The 20,837-nt window shown below is 32.8% G+C and overlaps 2 protein-coding genes and 1 long non-coding RNA gene across 4 annotated transcripts; 1 reads left to right on the forward strand and 2 right to left on the reverse strand.

Moving 5' to 3' along the window:
- Positions 1-6,768: 6,768 nt before the first annotated feature.
- On the reverse strand, positions 6,769-8,186 carry LOC126671626 (uncharacterized). Of its 2 annotated transcripts, none has more exons than XR_007639062.1 (4): positions 7,998-8,186; positions 7,627-7,696; positions 7,260-7,336; positions 6,769-6,999 (listed from the first exon to the last, which is right to left on the reverse strand). It is a non-coding gene; the product is annotated as an uncharacterized LOC126671626 (long non-coding RNA). The 2 variants fall into 2 exon arrangements; XR_007639063.1 differs by having other exon boundaries at positions 7,260-7,341.
- Positions 8,187-9,724: 1,538 nt separating this feature from the next.
- LOC126672718 (protein FAR1-RELATED SEQUENCE 5-like) lies at positions 9,725-12,433 on the forward strand. Its single transcript, XM_050366674.1, has 4 exons — positions 9,725-9,808; positions 10,436-11,787; positions 11,876-12,329; positions 12,413-12,433. The coding sequence occupies exons 1-4, from the start codon at positions 9,734-9,736 to the stop codon at positions 12,431-12,433; spliced, it is 1,902 nt and encodes a 633-aa protein (XP_050222631.1). The 5' UTR covers positions 9,725-9,733.
- A 433-nt stretch (positions 12,434-12,866) lies between these two features.
- LOC126672719 (protein MAIN-LIKE 1-like) lies at positions 12,867-15,131 on the reverse strand. Its single transcript, XM_050366675.2, has 5 exons — positions 14,792-15,131; positions 14,285-14,704; positions 13,645-14,189; positions 13,138-13,551; positions 12,867-13,059 (listed from the first exon to the last, which is right to left on the reverse strand). Exons 1-5 carry the CDS (start codon positions 14,928-14,930, stop codon positions 12,907-12,909), a joined length of 1,671 nt encoding a protein of 556 aa, XP_050222632.2. The 5' UTR covers positions 14,931-15,131; the 3' UTR covers positions 12,867-12,906.
- Between the last annotated feature and the right edge of the window lie 5,706 nt (positions 15,132-20,837).

Raw genomic sequence — 20,837 nt, forward strand, 5'->3', positions numbered from 1 at the left:
AATGACGTGTAGCACATACGGAAAAAGTTCAAAAACAGCCTTAATGTATAAAATATTTACCAATTTTATATTTATGAATTTTTTTAACCATTTTAACCTTCTTTTTCATTTATATATCTATAATTAAATAAATGGTTAATGTCATAAAAATTCACCAACTTTACACTTTTTTTCAATTTAATCGCATTTTTTAAAACTTCTCATAAACATACACCAATTTTATTTTATTTTCCAAATTCATACACGGTGCTGACGTGTCACTTATTCATTGGTTAAAAATGACTACCTCAGCAAATTGCACCAATGCAGTGTCACGTCCGTGTATGAATTTGGAAAAAAAAATGAAAGTTGGTGTATTTTTATGAGAAGTTTTAAAGAACGCGTTTAAATTGAAAAAACGTGTAAAGTTAGTGAATTTTTACAACAATACTCCTTAAACAAAATTATAAATTAAAACCAATTAAAATTAGATTAAAATAATTGAAACCCAATTAAATCAATCGAAACCTAATTAAAAACGCAATTAAAAAAAATAATTGAGTTTCTATTTGTTTAGTTGGAATTCGATGTGTTTAAAATAATTAAACATATCGAAATCCAATTAAACAAATTAAAATCTAATTAAATACATCAAAACCTAATAGAAATAAAATTAATTTAAAAAAAATTGAAACCACCCCGGGAGGAGAAATCTCTGGTCGCCGGCGGAGAAATCTCCTCCGACGGATTGTTCCTCAAGAACTGATTTGGTATGCTATTGAAGAACACAGCAGTTGGTATGTTCTTCAAGAACAGACCGCCGGAGGAGATTTTTCCGGCCGGCGACCGGAGATTTTTCCTCCGGATGAGGTTTTAAAAAATTAAAATTAAATTTTGATTGTGTTTCGAAGTGGTTAATTAGGTTTTGGTTGATTTAATCGGGTTTTGAAGTGTTTAATTATGTTTCGATTTATTTTAATAAATATTTTAATTTTAAATATTTTTTGATTATTGATATTAAATGATAAAGAGGGTGAAAATTGGTAAAAAAAATTTAAAAAATTGTTGTTGGCGTTTTGCGTTTGTAATGAAAACCGTAACAAGTGTGTGAATGCGGGCGTGCCAAGAAGCGGATTCCGATTTGTAATCTTAAAAAGAGCGATTGGGGCTTGGTTAACCTTATAACAAGTACTCCAATCAAGTAATGCTAAAACAAATAAATCCAATTGTAAATGTGTTTACTAATTGAATACATTAAAAATACAAGTGTTTGAGTAGAAAATGCAGAAGTTCAATCGTAAAGTTCTTTACTGATTGAAGGAAATTGAATTGCTGAGATTGAGTGTTTTTTGCCTTTGGGCTGGTTTTTTTTGTATGATTGATCGGGGGTTGCAAATTTGCTGCTCTTCCTTTATAGCCTTTGTCATTTGAAAACTGTTGCTTCATCACACGTTCTTTTCCACCTTCAGAAACTGCCAATCGTGTCTTTGTTAAACCTGCACGTGCTTTTCAACTTCTGTTCTTCTGAAAATAATGCCCTTATGGGCCATTTAAAACATAATTTAATGGTCATCTCAAATTTGTAGGCTTAACCTTCTGAAAATGGATTTGGGCCTTTTGAATCTCTTGAGGAATAACTCGTCAACCTCTGGAAATCAACTCATGAAATCAACTTCTGAAATATATTGAGTCAACCTTTGGAAATATCTTCTGGAAACTAATTTCTAAAGTTAATATCGAGTAGTCAACCTCTGGAAATCAACCTTTGGAAATATCTTCTGGAAACTAATTTCTAAAGTTAATATCGAGTAGTCAACCTCTGGAAATCAACCTTTGAAAATTAACCTCTGGAATCAACCTTTGAAAATTAATCTCTGAAGTCAAACTAATCTTTTGAAAAAAGAATATCGGCTTTTATGACTTTTTAGCCATATGTTTAATTTTGGTGCAAAGAAACATTAAGGATATTTTTTTAAATTTTTTTAATATGCCACGTCACTGTTTAACAAAGATTTTGGACGGAAGGGTTTTTTTGTTCAAAAAACAATTAGAGGGTCGATTTGTACCCGAAAAAGTAAAAGATCTGTCTTGTACTTTTTGAGAAACAAAGAGGTTTTTTTGTACGTGAGCCTTTTTATTTTTATTAACATTTCAATTTATTTTCAAATAAATATGAATAAACATTATATTTTTATAAAATTTAATATGTTAAATAAATTTAATTTAATTTACTTTTCTGTATTTAAATATTTATATTTTAAATTCTTACTTTGTTTACTTTCTAAAAATAAAAAAAAATCAAAAATTGAAATACTTATAAATATTAAAAAAATTAAGTTAATATTATCAAACAATAAAAAAATTTGCTAAAATAAAAAAATCTTCAAATTATCCAAAAAATGTATATATTCTAGTTTTTCTTGGCTAATTAGACATCAATATTTTGATGCAAACAAACCACTACATTTAAAAAAAAAGGTTAATTGCAAATTAAATCACGAATTTTTGTATAATTTGCAATTACAACATAAAATTTAAAACTTGACAATGTTGGATACCAACTATTCATTTTTCGATACAAATTTATTGAACCCAAAAAAACATAAACGATTAAAAATTTGTTACAGAAAATAAACTTTTTAATAAGATTCATCTTTCTTATTTATATGTATACTCCCTCTGTCACACAAAGATAGACATAATTAGGGCTGGCAATTTCTTACACGACCCGTTACGTTATGGTTATTTTAGAGGTTTGTTATTTGATTGTACTCGTTTAATTAGAAAAATTGTGTTAAACGGGTTAAATGGATTATTAATATACGTGTTAATATGTTAAATATGTGATGTTATGACCTATTTTACTAAACGGGTTAAATATCTAAATGTGTTAACCCGTTTATCATGTCGGGTTAGGGGTTGATATTTTGACACGAATTGCCACGATGACACGAATTGTCAGGCCTATGCGGGAATTAAGAAATATAAGTTAAATTAATTATTGTTAGTTAACTTTCTATTATACCCCTTAAATTAATTATCTAGATGTTTTAAATAGTCTTAATTAGTATATTTTGAAAACCACCAATATTGCTTATTGAGATTAAAATTAAGGGTAAACTTGACATTTCAACTAAATTAAATGGAACTTGGCCTGTATTTTGAGACGCCTAAAGTAGCAATTTGACCTATCTTAATGGAAATATAATTCCTATATAAATCAAATGAGTTTAAAATTTAATAAGAGAAATATCTAATATCTAAAATAATAATTGTTCATAATATTTACAAAAAATAGCAAAATAACAAAATTATATTCAATAATTTAATTAATTGTTAATATATATAATTGTCATAGAAATAGCATGTGCAATATTTACAATCTAAATAAAAGTAATTTTTAACAGTTTATTTTATGCCCATATTATGATTCTAATTAATATTAAAACCCTACAAAATTGTCATTCAAACTATATATATTTATATGCCTCTAATCTGATCATTCAAAACTCATCTCGTCCGTTGTAGTTGCATAATAAATTTAAATAAGTTTTAAATTAAAATATTATACAAAATAAACGTCATTTAAACGAATAATATTTTAGTATGGAAACAATATTTTATTTAAATTTTTTTATGAACTGTATATTAAAAATGAAATGTAAATGAAAAATAAATTTAAATTTAACAAGTATAGAGGTGTGATGAAATTAAACAGAATATTTAGGGGTCAAATATTTTAAGTCCATAGAATTATTTTGAGCGGAAAAGATTGTGTGGATCAAGACTCAACATTCTGAAAAGTGCAATGAGAACTATAACATTTTTAAATTGATTAAACGTAATTATTGATTAGGTCCAAGTTCTACTTGCGCGACGGAAAGCCAAATCTTAAATCCTATTTTTTGAAGTCAAACAAACAAACATTTGACAGCGAAAAAAATATAAGACATTTGCATTGAGATCATGTACGCAAATTGAATATTATAACTGCGGGGAATCTAATTACCAACCAAACGAAACAAACTAATACATAAAACAGTTAATAGAATATTGAGAGAAGAATTATTATTAAAAAGTTAAGTTAAGTTTATTTGTTAATTATTAGTTTGGACAGTGATTAGGTTCATGCTTCAGATGTTAACTAGCATTAAAAAGTTAAGTTTATTTGTTAATTGTTAGTTTGGACTGTGATTAGGTTCATGCTCTTAGATCACTACCCTTAAACCCTAATAATCTGACTGTTTGCGACCATCACTTGCGGTTTTATCTCCCAAATCGCCCTAATCCCTCTAAATCATAATCCTAAACCATCTAAGAGCATTCCCAAGAGTTTGACAATAAATTAGGAATCCAATCTCTATTCTATATATTTAGAGTAGAGAGTGAAAATGGCTCTTCACATGCAGAGAACCATTTTTCACTCTCTACTTCATTTTTCAAATAAAAAAATTTTAAATTTTAGCAAATAAAATGGTTTTTTTTACTTTTAGTAAAAAAACAAATAAAAAAATGAATAGAAAATTAAATTAAAAAAATATTTTATTAATATTTAATATTTTATTAATATTTTTTTATGAAAACAAAATAAATAAAATTTAATATTAGAGAGACAATAATATTATTATTTAATACTTATTTTATTATTAATTATTAAAATTATATACAATAAAAAAACTGATATTAAAGAGTCCATTGGAGTAAAATTTTAAATATCACTCTTTATCTTTAAGATGCTCTTTATCTATAAAAGCACGGATTGGGGGGGACATGCAAATTTACTGAATAATCCTTTCAATTTATTAATAAATAAAGGTTTTATAGTCATTAACTAATTAGTTATTTAATTAATCACTATTATAATTAAAGTCCTAATTAGAATAGGTAGCTAAATTATCTCCAATTTAGTTTTTAGTATGTAAAAAATAACTAAATTGTCTCTAAATTAGTAGGAATACCTATCTTTTAGTTTGATTAAACTACAAAATTAAAACAATGTATTGATCAATATATTATTATTTAAATTTCAATCTTGAAAAAAAAACTAATATCTGAATATATTATATTTACTTTTACAAAAATTCTTACTAATTTAATATTAATTATAAATAAAAAAATGATATAATTATAAATAAATTTATTGACGAGTTATGTTACGAGCCACGTGCATAGCACGTAATGCGAAACTAGTTTTATAAAAGATGCTCTTTATTTTAAAAAATATCATTGGGATGCTCTAACATCCCCTCCTAATACATCCAAACCCTAATTCTAAACCATAACGTTTGTAAAAAATATAAAATATTTGCATTGCACAATTTTTAAATCACATACACAAAATATTATAACTACGAGCTAAAAAAATTAGAGAAGTAATTTTTTTTATGAAATTCAGATTTTAACTAGTATTAAGTTATTATTTGTTGGTTTGGATTTGATTAATTGTTTAATTTTTTTTTTTTATAGTAAGTGATATTAGAGGTTCATTGTCTCTATCGTACTTGCGGTTTATCTAACACTTAGCTTCTAAATCGCTAACCCTTTAATCCTAATTCTAAACCCTAATCCTAAATCCAAACCTTTAACCCTAATAATCCTAACCCTAAATCATAAACCTCCTAATCCTAAACACTTATCCTAAAACCTAAAAATTGTAATAAGCCCTAATCCAAAACCATAAGCTTATCCTAATCCTAACCAGATACTAGTTTCTTAAACAGTGATTACCTACCTATCTCTTTGAGATCTATATTAGATCTTCTAAATTCTATTTTCACGATACCGTCACTTGCGGTTTTTGCTAACTCTTAGCTCCGAAATCGCCATAATCCCCCTAAATCCTAATCCTAACACTCTAAATTCCAAAACATTTAATCTCCTATACACACTAATTTATTCTAAACCCTAATACTAAAAGCCAAATCCTAAATTCTAATCAACAAACAAAAAAAGATTTGACGACAAAATAAATGTAAAATATTTGCATTGCACAAATTGAGAGAAGAATAATTTAAAAAAAAACAGATTTCAACTCAAACCCGAAAACGTTTAAACAAAAATTGAAAATAGGAGGGCAAAATATTATTCTTAAAAAAACATTTTAAATTGTTATTCGACATTCACAAAAACAAATTTAGAATACTCAAAGAAATGATGTGAAAAACAAACAAACTATCCATAAATATCAACATCTTTGACAAAAAAAATCAAATATGGAGATGGTTTGAAGCCAATTTTGCTTACCATAGGCCACTCTAGAAATGGCGGTTCTATTAAATTAGTATATGTTTTATTTTTGTTATGTTCATGTAATTAATATGACAAATTTATGAATTAAAATGACAAGATGACATGCATTGTCGATCGCCTTGAACAATGATTTTGTAACACTTTGTTGAATTGGGAGGAGCATTTAAAGTGATAAGAACTGGAAAAAAAATCAGATAATTTTCACTTGCTCTTTACCTTTGCCTTTTACCATACTCATTGATCATAAAACACTTAAAAGGACTCAAATGATGCATGCAAGCAATCATCCATTTACTGTCTCAATCCGACGAGCCAGTAAAGTGCGGTAGAGGACCGCGACAACGAATAGAAACGGTAGAAACACATAGTCTTTAAACTCATACTTGAATTTAAAACAGTAAAAAACATAATTCAATTTGAAAATAATTCTGCTGGCCTTAATAGAATCTTGAGATTTGGTTATAACTGAAAAATGACAGTTTGGATCTTTAATATACCACCAGTCATTAGATAAAAGTTGTAGAACTTATAAAGTCAAAATTATACAAACGGAGTATATATAAATTCAGTCATCCATTGAACAACAAACATAAAAACTCAAAAAAGGAACAAAATAATATGGCAAAGAAATGAAAATTAAACAAACTGCAAATTCATCAACAAGGTTGGAAGAGCATATAATATATAATAAGAACACTGACCTTCACAATTGATGGACGCAGTCAAACTAAATCAAAAGAAGACGATGTTCCTCCGATACCGGCAGCCGATCTATGAACAAAAAAAAATCAGATATAGATAAATAAAATTTGAATGGAGTAATGAGAAACTAGTAATGTTTTTTCTTTTCATGAAGGAAATGCCCGTTATTTCAAATTGAAATGAAGTGAAACTTAAAAAGAAGCGACAAAAATAACAAAACGAATTCAAAATTATCAACACCCATATCAAAAATGTGCATGCTTTTTCAATACAACACACCAATTTAATCTAAATATACCAAAAAACTAAAATTAAACTTTTGAACATACAGTATTGAGTTTCGCCGCCGGTGAGTGACGTGAGTCCTTGGACACGGCGATGGCCTCCATCGGCTAACTTGAAAGCCCTTAACTTAGAAAGAAGCGATGAAAACAACAATACGAAATCAGTAATTAAAACCTAATCATAAGCCCTAATCCTATACCTATTAAATCCTAATTATAAACCTAATCCTCAACCCACCACTAAAATGTACTAACTCTGATTTGAATACTAATCCTAATCCTAATCTCCTAATCCTAATCCTAATTATAACCCTAATGCTAATTAGATCCTAAACCCTAAACCTAACTTTAATAATAAACATTCATGTTAATATTATAAGAAAACTAGATATGGAAAATTGAAAACACTGACCTTCACAATTGATCGACGGAGTCAAACTAAATTAAAAGAAGACGATGTTCCTCCGATACCGACGGCCGCTCTAGAAGTGGAAAAAAAATTCAGATCATTTTCATAGATAATTAGAAAAATTCAATAAAATTTGATTTTAAAAACAAGGAAAGGGAAGGATTTGTAGGGTAAATAAAATTCGAATAGAGTAGAGAATTTTAAGCTTTGTTTAGGCTTCATAGTTTTCTGTTCAAAGAAACTAGTAATAAAATGGTTAAAAAGACGCCATAATAATTTGAGTTCAATTATCAAAACCCATATCAAATATGTGCATGATTTTATAATAAAACCACAAAAATTAATCTTAACATACGAAAAAACTAAAATTAAACCTCTGAACAGTAATGATCAGTTCCGCCGGTGAGTTATCGGACACGGCAGCAGCCTCCATCGCCTGACTTGAAAGCCCTTAAAATTAGAAAGAAGCAATGAAAACAACAAAATATATTCAGTAATTAAAACCCAAATCAAATAAAACACTAAAAAATTAATCTAAACATGCAAAAAACTGAAATTAAATCTTTAACCAGAATAGGGTAAGTAAGATTTAATTTGTTTTTGAAATTAATATCAAATATGTTTTGGGATGCTGCGAGAAAGGCAATTTATAGATGATATTTGGCTTCAGGGGAATTTTTAATTTGCAACGGTAACAAAATATATCCGACCGTTGTCTAATTTTATTGGCTCTTCTGTTTTTATAAGAGAGTCAATTTGTTGATGTTATGAAGCCTCTAGAATCTTTGAGTTTATAACGGTAACAAAATCCTATTGAAAATGACTCCTGATGGCACTACAAAAAATATATGACCGTTGTTTATATTTTTGAATATAGCAAGTGTGTTGATCTTAACAGATAAGTAGTGTAATTAATGTAAATTTATACTTTGAAAGTGTAAGTGTGAGATTTGTTTACCGTTGCTGTTATGATGTATGAAAGTTACACAAACTAATTGGTAAATTCATTCGGTCACTAACAATTAACATAATTAGGATTAAAGAACTGAACCTTTAATTAATTAAAATTTCTAATTTAAATGCTAAAATGTTAATGAAACTATTATAACAATATGAATAAATTATAAAATAAATGAAACACAATAAATATAAAACTATTGAAAAGTTGTAGAGAGAAGGACCCAAAACAATTATAGAAGTTATATATTGAATTTGTATTTATGAATAATCTATTTAAAACTGACAAATGACTTTATATATATCTTTGATCAAAATGACAAAAATATTCTTAGAAAAGTTTATGACAATCATATCCATCAATTTTGTAATCTATGATAATTATATCAAATTCTCAATTTAAATTTATGTCAAAAAAAAAATTGATGATTTAGTTTTTAATTTCATGAATGATTATTTTACACAATTGATCTTTCATTCTATATTATGAAGAGTTATGAAGTTATTATGAGTTTAAATTGAGAATTATATGCTCAATAATAGATTTAAATTAATAGTTAGATATAACTGTTGCAAATTATAAAATTACGAATTGGATTACGATAAAAAAGTTTAAGGATATGTTTATCATTTAGTCAAAGATTTAAATATAAAATTATTTGATCTTTTAAAATTTTGAGTTTTTTTACATAGATGAGTGAAAGAAGAGAAGATAATCTATAGTTTTTTTTTTGAAAGCAAGATAATATATAGTTATCAATACATGAAAGGATTGATTATTTTCAATAGGAGAAAGTGGATAATAATGGGTAGAAAATAAAATAAAATTATTTGACACCATACATGTTTTTTTCTATATAGTTTAAATTAATAATAACAACCTATATAAAATAATCTAATGTTAGTGCTGATTAATTATCAACAAAAGAAAAGACAACGTCAGATCATTTTTATATTTCGTTTAATGGGGATGAATCTGTCTCCATCTCCATTCCCATAAAATTTGGGGTTTACTATTCGCCGCCCCAAATTACTGGCCACCGCCCCAAAAATTATCATTTTACTCTTATTGTAAAAAAAAAAAAAATTCTGAACCAAAAAAAAAATTTGTTCTCTCAAATGATAGTAGTCCACATTTACTAATTCGATTAAAATGACGGATAACGCTCGTAATTCGTCCGGAAACGAATATCCACCATCCGAAACTAGCGTATCCGGATTTGCCGAGGTATTTTATCTGTTTTACGTTCGTTTAAATTTTTTTTAATTTTTTTTAAATATTTTTAAATGGTCCATCGCCGACAGATGGCGATGGACCATATGGGCCATCGCCCAACGATGGCCCATGGCCGCATGGGCCATCGCCATCTTTGGGCGATGGCCCATATGGTCCATCGCCATCTTTCGGCGATGGACCATATGGGCCATCGCCCAAAGATGGCGATGGCCCATGCGGCCATGGGCCATCGTTGGGCGATGGCCCATGCGGCCATGGGCCATCGTTGGGCGATGGCCCATGCGGCCATGGGTCCCTCAGGGACGATTCCGTCCCTGAGGGACAATATTTTTCTTTTTTTTTTAATTTAAATAAAAAAAAAAATTTAATTAATGAAATAAATAATTAAATGTCTTTAAATTAATTAATTTTTATTAGTTAGAGATCAATTAAATTCTATTAGTTATAATATAAGTTTAGTGTTTTAATTAAATTTTATGTGGACTACTATTTATTTGTTAGTGTTTTTAATTAGAGTTTCGATTAAATTTAACTTTTTTTGTTAGCGAATTTTTGTATTCACTAGTGTAATTTTAATTTATTTTTCTGAAAATTGTTACAATTATTTTCGTTTTGCAGGTTCATTTAGAAGATTATGGCAGTGACGGTATCGATTACAGTGAACGGTTTTTTTATGAAAACGGGTTTGAAAGTGATACCGAAGCAATAAATTGGGCAAAGGGAATTGCTATACAGATTGGGTTTGAGCTGGTTATTTCGTCTCACAAGAAAGGGGGGTTGGTAAAACTTTTGAAATGTTGTCGGGGTGAGAGATATAGAGGGTCGCACACAGATTTAGATTCTTTTGCACGAAAGAATACGAAGACGAAGGCCTGCCAATGCCCTTTCAGGATTGTGGTGAAATTTATTAATGGCACATGGACTGTTCTTGCGAAGTCTGGGATTTCAAGTATGCACAATCATGCGTTAGCTGTGTATCCTGAGGGACACCGTCAGATGAGCGGACTGAGCGCTGCGGCCAAAATGATTGTGCGGGATATGAGTGCGGCACAAGCTAAGCCGTGTGCTATTTTGGCGGCTGTTCAAGAAAAATTTCCATCTGACAACCCTACAAGAAGACAAGTTTATAATTACAGAGATAATTTGAGAAAGTCCAGCTTTGAGGATAGAGATATGGTAGGTCAGTTTTTTCATTTGGCTCTGACGCACAACTATTTACACTGGACGCTTTCTGAGGAGAGCACAGGTGTGTTGACCCATCTTTTCATGTCGCATCCTGACTCCGTGCGGTTAGTCCGAACTTACCCCTGGGTGATCGGTATGGACTCCACGTATAAGACCAACAAATACCACATGCCTTTCTTTGAGATTATCGGTATGACTCCTTCTAACAAGAACTTCTTAATTGCATATGCAATTATGAAGGATGAGACCGAGGGGAGTTACAGATGGGTGTTGGAAAGGTTGAGGTTTTTGATTGGCGACCACCTACAGCCGACTTGTATTTTTACTGATCGAGAGTTGGGGCTGCTTAAACCAGTGAAAGAGATATTTCCACATACCCCTCATCTGCTTTGTACGTGGCACATAAATAAGGATGTAGAAGACAAAGTGTTCAAACTGTGTGGGAGAGACACCGCAATAACTGATACTTTCATGAATGGGTCGTGGAAGAAACTTATTAAGGCTCAAACAGAGGAACAATACGTAGCAGCTTTGACCACTGTGAAAATGCGGACTAGAGCGTTTCCAGCTGTGATGCAATATCTTGACCGTACTTGGTTGGGGCACAAAGAGAAGTTTGTATCATGTTGGACAAACAAAGTCTTACATTTTGGAAACACCACTACGTGTAGAGTGGAGAGTGCACATGCTCAGCTAAAGCAGTGGCTCAACTCTAGTACAGGTGCTCTAGACACAGTTTGGACGAAGGTGGACTGCGTTATACAGTCCCAGTTGACTGATATTAGGTATGTTTCTATAATAATTAATATTTTCTTAATAATAAAAAATAACGTTGACATTATCATTAATTTAGTGTGTTGTCTATATTGGCAGGAAAACACTCGAGGGCTCCAGACAGACTATAGGCGTCCATCGACGAGGTTATCCATACGACCATGTCTCCTACAAAGTGTCCCACTACTGTCTTGATTTAGTGGCGAAGGAACTAAGGCGTATGAGAGAGTTGAGTTGCGATGTTCTAGTTCGTTGTGGTTGTGTGCTAAGAACAACACATCAGATTCCGTGTGCATGTGAGCTGAAAGCGGGTTTTGGTACGTGTACCATTCTGCCTTTACATTCATCTGATATCGACTCACGGCCACTGAGAGAGATAGTGATACTATTTTTGGGTAGATACGCTCATTTTGTTCGTCTAGATTTATGTGATAATTTTCCAGTCCCTCCTATTGCCTCGTTGTGGTTCACAAACAGGGATGCTACCGTTGAGTATTTGGAGGGATTGTACGTTCTCAGGAGAGCGCAATGGCAGAGATTGTTAGATGCTTCTGTTTGAGGCCGTATCACTTGTTTTACTTAGTAATACATTTGGTTGGTGTTGTTGGCAAATATATATGTATTTGTGTTTTACAGGAAGTCCCTGAAAATGGGTGATGCTACTATTATAGAGGAAATGCTGCCGAATTTTTGTTAGAATTTGTTGCTAAAAATACTCTGTAAATATAATATGTGTTTTTTGGTTGGTGTTGTTGGCAAATATATATGTATTTGTGTGTTTTACAGGAAGTCCCTGAAAATGGGTGATGCTACTATTATAGAGGAAATGCTGCCGAATTTTTGTTAGAATTTGTTGCTAAAAATTATATTTTTCAAAATAATGTGTTTTTAGGTTGGGATTGATGCTATATATGTATTACGCTAGTAGTATAGAGGAAGTGCTGCCAAATGTTTAGATATAAATTGTTGCAAAAAAAACAAAAAAAAACATAACATAATAGAGTACTAAAAACATAACATAATAGAGTACTAAAAACATAACATAATAGAGTAGTAAAAACATAACATAATAGTACAACAAACAAAACAAAAAAAAACCATAATATCATAGAGTACTAAAAACAATAATCTCAATCTGCCAGCCGCCAGTCTGCAATGAGTCGCTCCAAGTCAGTGGTCGACTCAGATATGCTCTGATCTATCTCCGGAATGGCAAACGGCGCACTAGCCGCAGTGATACGCGTGAGATTTCTCTGGCTCAGGGAACTGAAACGATTTACCCACTACAAAAGGAAAGTAAATTAAGATCAGTTAAACAATTAAATATATATATATTAATTACTAAGTTAATAAAGACTTACATAATCAATGTTGGAGCGAGAAGGACGGCCTCGTGAAGTTGTAACGTCAGAGCTAAGGACCTGCGGGTGGGAAAATCGTGCGTACCACTCCAAGTACGCGGGATGGCAAGCTCCAGCAAGAACAGTGGCTGGCTCGAGCAACGTCAAAGGAAGCATGCAAGTCATAGGAAAACCCTGCCACCCGTCGACCGCACCAATCTGAGCCATCTCCACATTGTACAACTTTGAATTCCACGCCCTAACGGCCTTTTCCGGCCGAAGAATAGGCGACGGTATGCTCTGCACATACCCCAGCTGACGTACAAATCTGGCGGACATGTACGGCTCAACAATGTCCCTGTACACTATCCAACCCATGTAAGCAGTCCGCTGAAGGACTGCAGCAGGGCCACCACCAAAGGGAAGCCACGACACCTGCCCAAAATATATAAAATTATTAAAAAATAACATGTTAATTTAATTCAACTAAATATAGAAAATTGAACTATACAATTACATTCAACGTACCTCGTCGGCAGTCAAACTGTCTATGCGGGCACGCAATGACTGAAGCCGGATCTCTGTGCACTCTGTCCCGGATACACTCCAACTGAGTGCTCGAGGAGTGCCAATCTCTGTAATCAGCCTATCTCGCTGGGGTCTGAAACATGGAAAATACTCGTATATCCAAGCCTGGAGAAGTGTCAGACACCCAGACAAACCGTGACAGTCGCCTCTAGAGGCGATTCCTAACTGACGAAATAAATAGGCCAGTGTAGCAGAACCCCAAGAATAATCCTTCGCGTCTGCGACTCCATCCCTAACCTCCCAAAGACAGGCTGGTTTAACCCGGTGGCCAGTCTTATCGACGAAAAGAGTGCAACCTAGCGTCAGCCACATCCACGCTATTGCCTCAACCTCAGCACTCAAACCCCGTCCACAATTCCTAAAAATGGACTCAATCAGAACCCCTCCATTTTCATAATGCTTCGTCGAATTAGCTAACAAGTCATCCATAGAGATCCCTAAAATCTCTACACAGGAGGCAAGCAACAACTGTTTCCCGGGCTTATCTGAAAACATATTGCAGCCATGTATTATTTTAAGGAATACAAAATAAATTATTAAAATGAATATGTAATTTAAACAAAAATATAGTAAAATTTACCTGAAACCACTTTCCCGTCCACAGGAATACGGAGAATAATCCACACGTCATGCAGTGTAATGGTCATCTCCCCGAATGGCAGGTGAAAAGAGTTAGTATCAGGCTGCCATCGCTCCACAAATGCAGAAAGGAGCGGAATATCCAAGTGACTGAACATAATATCAGGGAGATGCCCCAAACCACTCTCGGCTATCAGGTGTTTGACCTCGTCTGAGGCGTCATGATGCCATGCTGACAGCCTCTTACAAACTGCATGTCTACTCTGACACTTCAGAGTGCCTCGCTCCTCCTTCCCTGTCCATATTCCATAAGCGACATGTCCAAGGAAACTGGGAATAATACTCCCGTCCTCAGGTCCACCTGGCACTGGATCACTAACAGTCCAAGCAGGTATTTCAGTCCTGGCTCTTCTACTCGTCACTGAAATTACAATTACAACAATTAACATAAATTTAATATCTTTTAACTATTATTATTAAATTAATGAAATAATTAAATTTTATTTACCTGATGACGTTTCAGCAATAAACCGTCCATCTTTCCCCTTTTTCCGTCGAATGTTCACGATTGGTCCTAAACTCTCGTCCTCAGATGTCTCAAAATCAGCATCGTCTATCCGACGGTCTTCCATGTCATCATCCTCCATCCGATCATCCTGTATCTGATCATCGACTGGCGTCTCACTAGCTCCCTCAATAGCAGGAGTCCCCTTCTTGTGTCGTCGGACTGAGGCACTCACACCACGCTTTCGAACATTTCGTTGTCCCGACTCCTCAAAATCAGATTCAGCTATAATAGGCTTACTCTTTCCCCTGCCACCATTACCGGGTCCTTCTTTCTGCAATTATCAATTTTACAATCAATAATATTAATTAAATTATACTATTAAACTTAAGCAAATAAAAATATATTAATAAAATTCTAAATTGTAAATATCTAAATTTATTTGAACAAAGGATCACTTTACCCCCCGAACTTGGCACAAAGTATCAAAAACGTCCAAATTAGCAAAACGGGATCACTTTTACCCTAAACTTGTCAAATTTAGTACAAAAACCCCCCTCCCCACTCTCACCTTAGAGAGTGTAACTCACTCTCCGGTTTTAATAGTGGTTTTGGTTTTCTAAGGTGGTTTTTGCTTGAAAAAAGTTTAAAATGGTCCTAATTTTTTTTAAACGTTTTAAATTAATACCTAACAATTTTAAAAAGGGACAATTTCATCCTTTTAATTTCAAATTACAAATTAATCCTCCAACTTTTACATATATACCAAATTAATCCCTAAAATTTATATTTTTAATAAAAAAAAATCAATTTTTTTTTAAAAATTTCCTCCGGCGAGGAGGAGCAGCTCCTCCTCGCCTGAGAAGAGGAGCTGCTCCTCTTCTCAGGCGAGGAGGAGCTGCTCCTCCTCGCCTGCTCCTCGCCTGAGGATTGGTCCTCAGGCTGAGGAGCAAGGAGCAGATCTGCTCCTCGAAAAAACGAGGAGCAGATCTGCTCCTCGTTAACGACCCACCGCGCGGTGGGTCGTTCAAAGCAGACCCACTGGTGGGTCTGTTGTTAACAGACCCACCGGAGGGTCTGTTTGTAACAGATCCGACGTCGGCAACAGACCCGACGTCGGGTCTGTTGTTTACAGACCCTCCGGTGGGTCTGTTAACAACAGACCCACTGTTGAGTCTGTGTTAACAGACCCGACGGTGGGTCTGTTGTTAACAGACCCACCGGAGAGTCTGTTGGTGGGTCTGTAACAACAGACCCACCGGCGGCGGGTCATGAACAGACCCGCCGGTGGGTCTGTTTTTGAAGAACAGACCCGCCGGTGGGTCTGTTCTCCTTCAAACAGATTGGCCGGAAAATTTTCCGGCCAATCTGTTTGAAGAAATTAAAAAAAAAATGAAATTTTTTTTGTTGGGGAAAAGATTCAAAAAGATCCCTGATGTTATTTATTTTAATTAAAATTTAATTAGAATTAATTAGTATTTAAGTGTAATTAATTAGAGTTAATTATGACTTTTATTAAACTCACTCTCCAATTAAGTGCCACGTCAGCATCGAGGGGGATTTTGAGCCGGTTTTGCCAAGTTCAGGGTAAAAGTGATCCGGTTTTCGCAATTTGGACGTTTTTGATACTTTGTGCCAAGTTCAGGGGGTAAAGTGATCCTTTGTTCAAATTTATTTAGTCCGTAAAATTAAAGATTATTTCTTAAAATCTAAAATAATATCACTATCAAAATTAAATTTAATCTATATAATAAAATTTAATTAAATAAAAAATTATATTATACAACCTAAAATTATACTACTAAAATTTAATTTAACTACACCTATAACTAATAAAATTTAATTTAATTACACCTATAACTAATAAAATTTAATTGTATTTTTCAATTAATTTTTTTTAATTAATTTTTAGGTTATTTTATTATTTATTAAATCCATTAATTTTAATTTTTTAAATTAAAAAATATATATATAAAAAATTTAAATCGATTTACGGCCCTCGGACGGCGGCGGCGGCCAGGCCGTCGCCGGCGGGTCCTGGCCATCGCCGGCGACGGCCTGCACCATCGCCGGCGACGGCCTGGCCGTCGCCGGCGACGGCCTGGCCGTCGCCAGGCGACGGCCTGCACCATCGCCCGGCGATGGCGATGGTGCAGCAGACCATCGCCGGGCGATGGCGATGGTCCAGCAGACCATCGCCATCGCCCGGCGATGGTCTGCCAGACTTTCGCCATCGCCAGGCGATGGCGTGCGCCATCGCCTGGCGATGGCGAAAGTATGGCAGACCATCGTCGGGCGATGGCGTGCACCATCGCCGGCCGATGGCGATGGTGCAGCAGACCATCGCCATCGCCCGGCGATGGTCTGCTGCACCATCGCCATCGGCCGGCGATGGTGCAACCGGTCATCGCCAACGCCGGACGATGACCGGTTTCCGTAAAAAAAAAATTAAAAAAATTAAAAACTGAAATTAAATTACTTACCGGAGGTCCCCGTCTTTTATCTTTCGCCAATTCCGACATAAATCGGCTTCGATTATTGCTTGAGATTTTGTAATGGATTTTGGTTTGAGAGGAAGTTGAGAGGATGAGTTTTTTGTTTTTTGAGTTGAAAAAGGATTAGGGGTAGTTTGGTCAAAATTGGGGCGGTGGGTAGTAATTTGGGGCGGTAAATAGTAGTCCACTAAAATTTTCTATATTAAATTGGGCCGATTCATCTTGGGCTTGGACTCATATTTATGGTTTTACCAAAAAAAATCCAAATATTGGTCTAACATACCTATATCAGGAATTTCTTTATATGCAAATGTTTATAACTGTTTTATAACTGTTATGGATTAATTGGAACGTGCTACCTATTAGGCGACAATAGGACTGTAAGCACCGCTTATGATCATTGAGGAGATTTATGATATGATTTTTATTTGATCGGTTTGGAGGTACGTCTCACCTATAGTGAGGGCGCTGGTGGTAGACACGTTTCTTAGGACTCATGAAGTTATTAAGTGATAGTCAGGACTTGTTGGAGATACATCTTACTACCATGACACCTGGATTATATATGTATTATATGATTTTGTACTTATATATTGTGGACTAGGGTTCCGATTGTTATCCATAACGGTAAACTATATTTTCAATATTTTGAAAAGGTTTTCACTTATTAATTAACTAACCCCGTTATTTTTCCCACTTTCAAGTTCTATCATTTGTATGCTCTGTGTCACTTATGTACCCTTCTTCTCAGAAGTTATTTTATACTCATGTATATTTAACAAATGTTTTAAACTCTAGATCGCATTAGTCATAGTAAATTATGTATGTTCATCGAATTGTTCAATGTATGTCATTGTATAGCCGTATGTTGTTCATGTATGGACGGAAGGACATTCATGGATGATTATGCATGTATTGGAGTCTCGGATTGGTGCATATCGTTGATATTATCATTTTGTTTATGGTTGCATAACGTTGGAGTTTCGGTTGCCCCCGAGTAATGGATATTTGATTATTAAATATTATATTGCATTGTGTTCCGTTTAAACTTGCTATGGATTTGGGAGTGAATATTCTCATTTTCTAGCGCCGGTGACAGTCCATGATTCTGGATCGCGACAATTACACTATTATTTTCAGTATTTACTTCCAATTATTACTTTATTTCAGCTTTTTAGATTGATTATGACATATATGATATAATATATTGTGGTATGTAAATGATGACATTCTAAAAGAAATCGATAAACTTAATAATGATATCATTTATGCAAGCCATATTTCGGACCATAATTGTTAGTACGATATAAGCTATCATATAAATCCCAGATAATGAAGTACATTAATTGTTCTAATAAAAGGCAGTCTTAGCAAATTATGTGGCGACTCAATTTCAAAGTTGATTACGAGACTATCATAAATTTGAAAATCTGAATCTGGAATAACTAGCAAGACATACCTATAACACATAGCTCTAAAGAAGCATTTAGTCTTATACTTCTAAAAAAATAGGATTTTAAACTAGCTTTTATTCAAATTAAATGCCAAAGCTAAATTAGATGTATATGTGAAACTGATTTTAGAATTTACTATCTTTAATGATTACTAGTACAAAACCATCGCGATGCTTCGGTAGAGTTGATTTTTAAAATTTAATATGTATTATTAATAATAATATTTTATTGAGACTATGATTTAAATTATATTAACAAAAACTACTATAATAATAATAATAATAATAATAATAATAATGTTTATTTTATAAACCAAATCCCAATATATTTTCCATTAAGAAAACTGCATGTTGTTTGTTCGTTTTGAATAAGTCTTTAAATTAATAATTATAGATACTAAAGATAATTTAAAAGATTGCATATACAATTTTAATGGAAAAAATTTAATGAAGCACATAAGAAATATTTTTTTCTCATGATAGTTTTTCCAGTAATCCTATCACTTCCAGCGTAGCTTTCCCCATTCTACGAAAGCTCCTTTTCGATTTTTTGATTTTAGCCACCAGCTTTTCACACTCATATTCAGTATTAACGTTTTCAGTTCTTACTCTAAGTTCCAAAAGCTCTATTTTATTTTAATTATAAATGTACAGATCATAGTGATGCTTCAAGAACTCTATTGCATAAAGAGTAGCTACTTTTTTTGCTTCTTTATCACTTTCGAAACTCATGGTCATCATTTCATGACAATTTTGGCCTACTTGGGCATCAAAGAAATTAAAAACAATTGTAGATGTATGCATATCCAGTTCTATTTTCTCATAACATTATAATGAGAAGTTGATGCAAAATATAGCCTAACACAACATCATTTGGTATTCTAACCAAAGTCATTTGGAATTTTTTAAAAAGCAGAAAAAGAGCATATCAATTTTTTTATTGATGTTACAGATACTCACAGCAAAGAAAACAAATTAAAGCACAACAACAAAATAACAAAAAGAGTACCGATAAAACACTAGAGAAACATATATTACCTTTTTATGCTTTTGATCTCTGTTCCAAAGTCTGCAGAAATTGATAAAATTAAATATCAGAAAACAACAATTTTCTTATATATATATATATATATATATATATATATATATATATATATATATATATATATATATATATCATGATACTTTGCTATCTAAAAATTACCTTATTTTTTGTTTGTATATGCATGTATCTGGTAGGAAAAAAAATTATTTATACACAGTTGAATAACACTCTAAAATAGCCACCAGCTGCTGTGAATGAGATGTTGGGTTTTATAGGTTCATAACGCAGCGGAATTTCAAAAATTTATCTAAACACCCAAACCAAGATCCATGTAATTCGAATTAACAGAATAATTACTTACTTGTATGTCGAATTCAACAGCAATGTAGGAAGGAAGGAAGTGGTTCACTTTGGTGATACCTGGCCTCGGATCAGAACGCCTCCAAAAGAACGCGTCCTCTACGAGTATCCACACGAACAGACCTTAGCCAAAACTAGTGCTTGTGTGCTAGCACTATTGCTTCACAAGCAATTTCGAATTTTAGTGATTTAGTGAATAATGAATTTCGTGATTTTCAAACCAATTGCTTAATGTGTATTTATAGTGATAAACAACACTAGGGTTTGAGACAAATTCGAATTTCAATCTCATTGCAATTCTACAAGTTTATGTTTATCAAAAACTCCTTTTTGATAATTATCCATATATATTAATTACTATATTTATTATCTTCCAAAAAATAATAAATTAAGGAAAACACTTATCCTTAAATTTCAAATTAATATATATATTTATTAATATATATATTACGAATTTTATATATATATATAATTAATCACTTAATCACATTGGGCTTGTACAACCCATAACTGTTTTGGGCCTGTTCTTAGTGTGCGACCCTGTAGGTTCATATAACGTTGGCAGTAGGCTCGAAATCCCTATTTCAGCCCACAAGTCATAAGTGGCCTCTAGCAAGACATTATGACTACCCAAGTTATACGAATATCGATAATCCGATTTAACCATTTACAATAATATTTTAATCCCTTTATCAC

Source organism: Mercurialis annua, linkage group LG3, assembly GCF_937616625.2.
Source record: "Mercurialis annua linkage group LG3, ddMerAnnu1.2, whole genome shotgun sequence".
Lineage (NCBI taxonomy): Eukaryota > Viridiplantae > Streptophyta > Magnoliopsida > Malpighiales > Euphorbiaceae > Mercurialis > Mercurialis annua.

Bases quoted from the DNA above. Each gene is read 5' to 3' on its own strand.
- LOC126672718 (XM_050366674.1), top strand. From the start codon at position 9,734: ATGACGGATAACGCTCGTAATTCGTCCGGAAACGAATATCCACCATCC. The intron at 9,809-10,435 runs GTATTTTATCTG...TTCGTTTTGCAG, and splicing joins GCGTATCCGGATTTGCCGAG to GTTCATTTAGAAGATTATGG. The intron at 11,788-11,875 runs GTATGTTTCTAT...CTATATTGGCAG, and splicing joins TCCCAGTTGACTGATATTAG to GAAAACACTCGAGGGCTCCA.
- LOC126672719 (XM_050366675.2), bottom strand. From the start codon at position 14,930: ATGGAGGATGATGACATGGAAGACCGTCGGATAGACGATGCTGATTTT. The intron at 14,705-14,791 runs GTAAATAAAATT...TTGTAATTTCAG, and splicing joins TATTGCTGAAACGTCATCAG to TGACGAGTAGAAGAGCCAGG. The intron at 14,190-14,284 runs GTAAATTTTACT...ATATGTTTTCAG, and splicing joins GGACGGGAAAGTGGTTTCAG to ATAAGCCCGGGAAACAGTTG.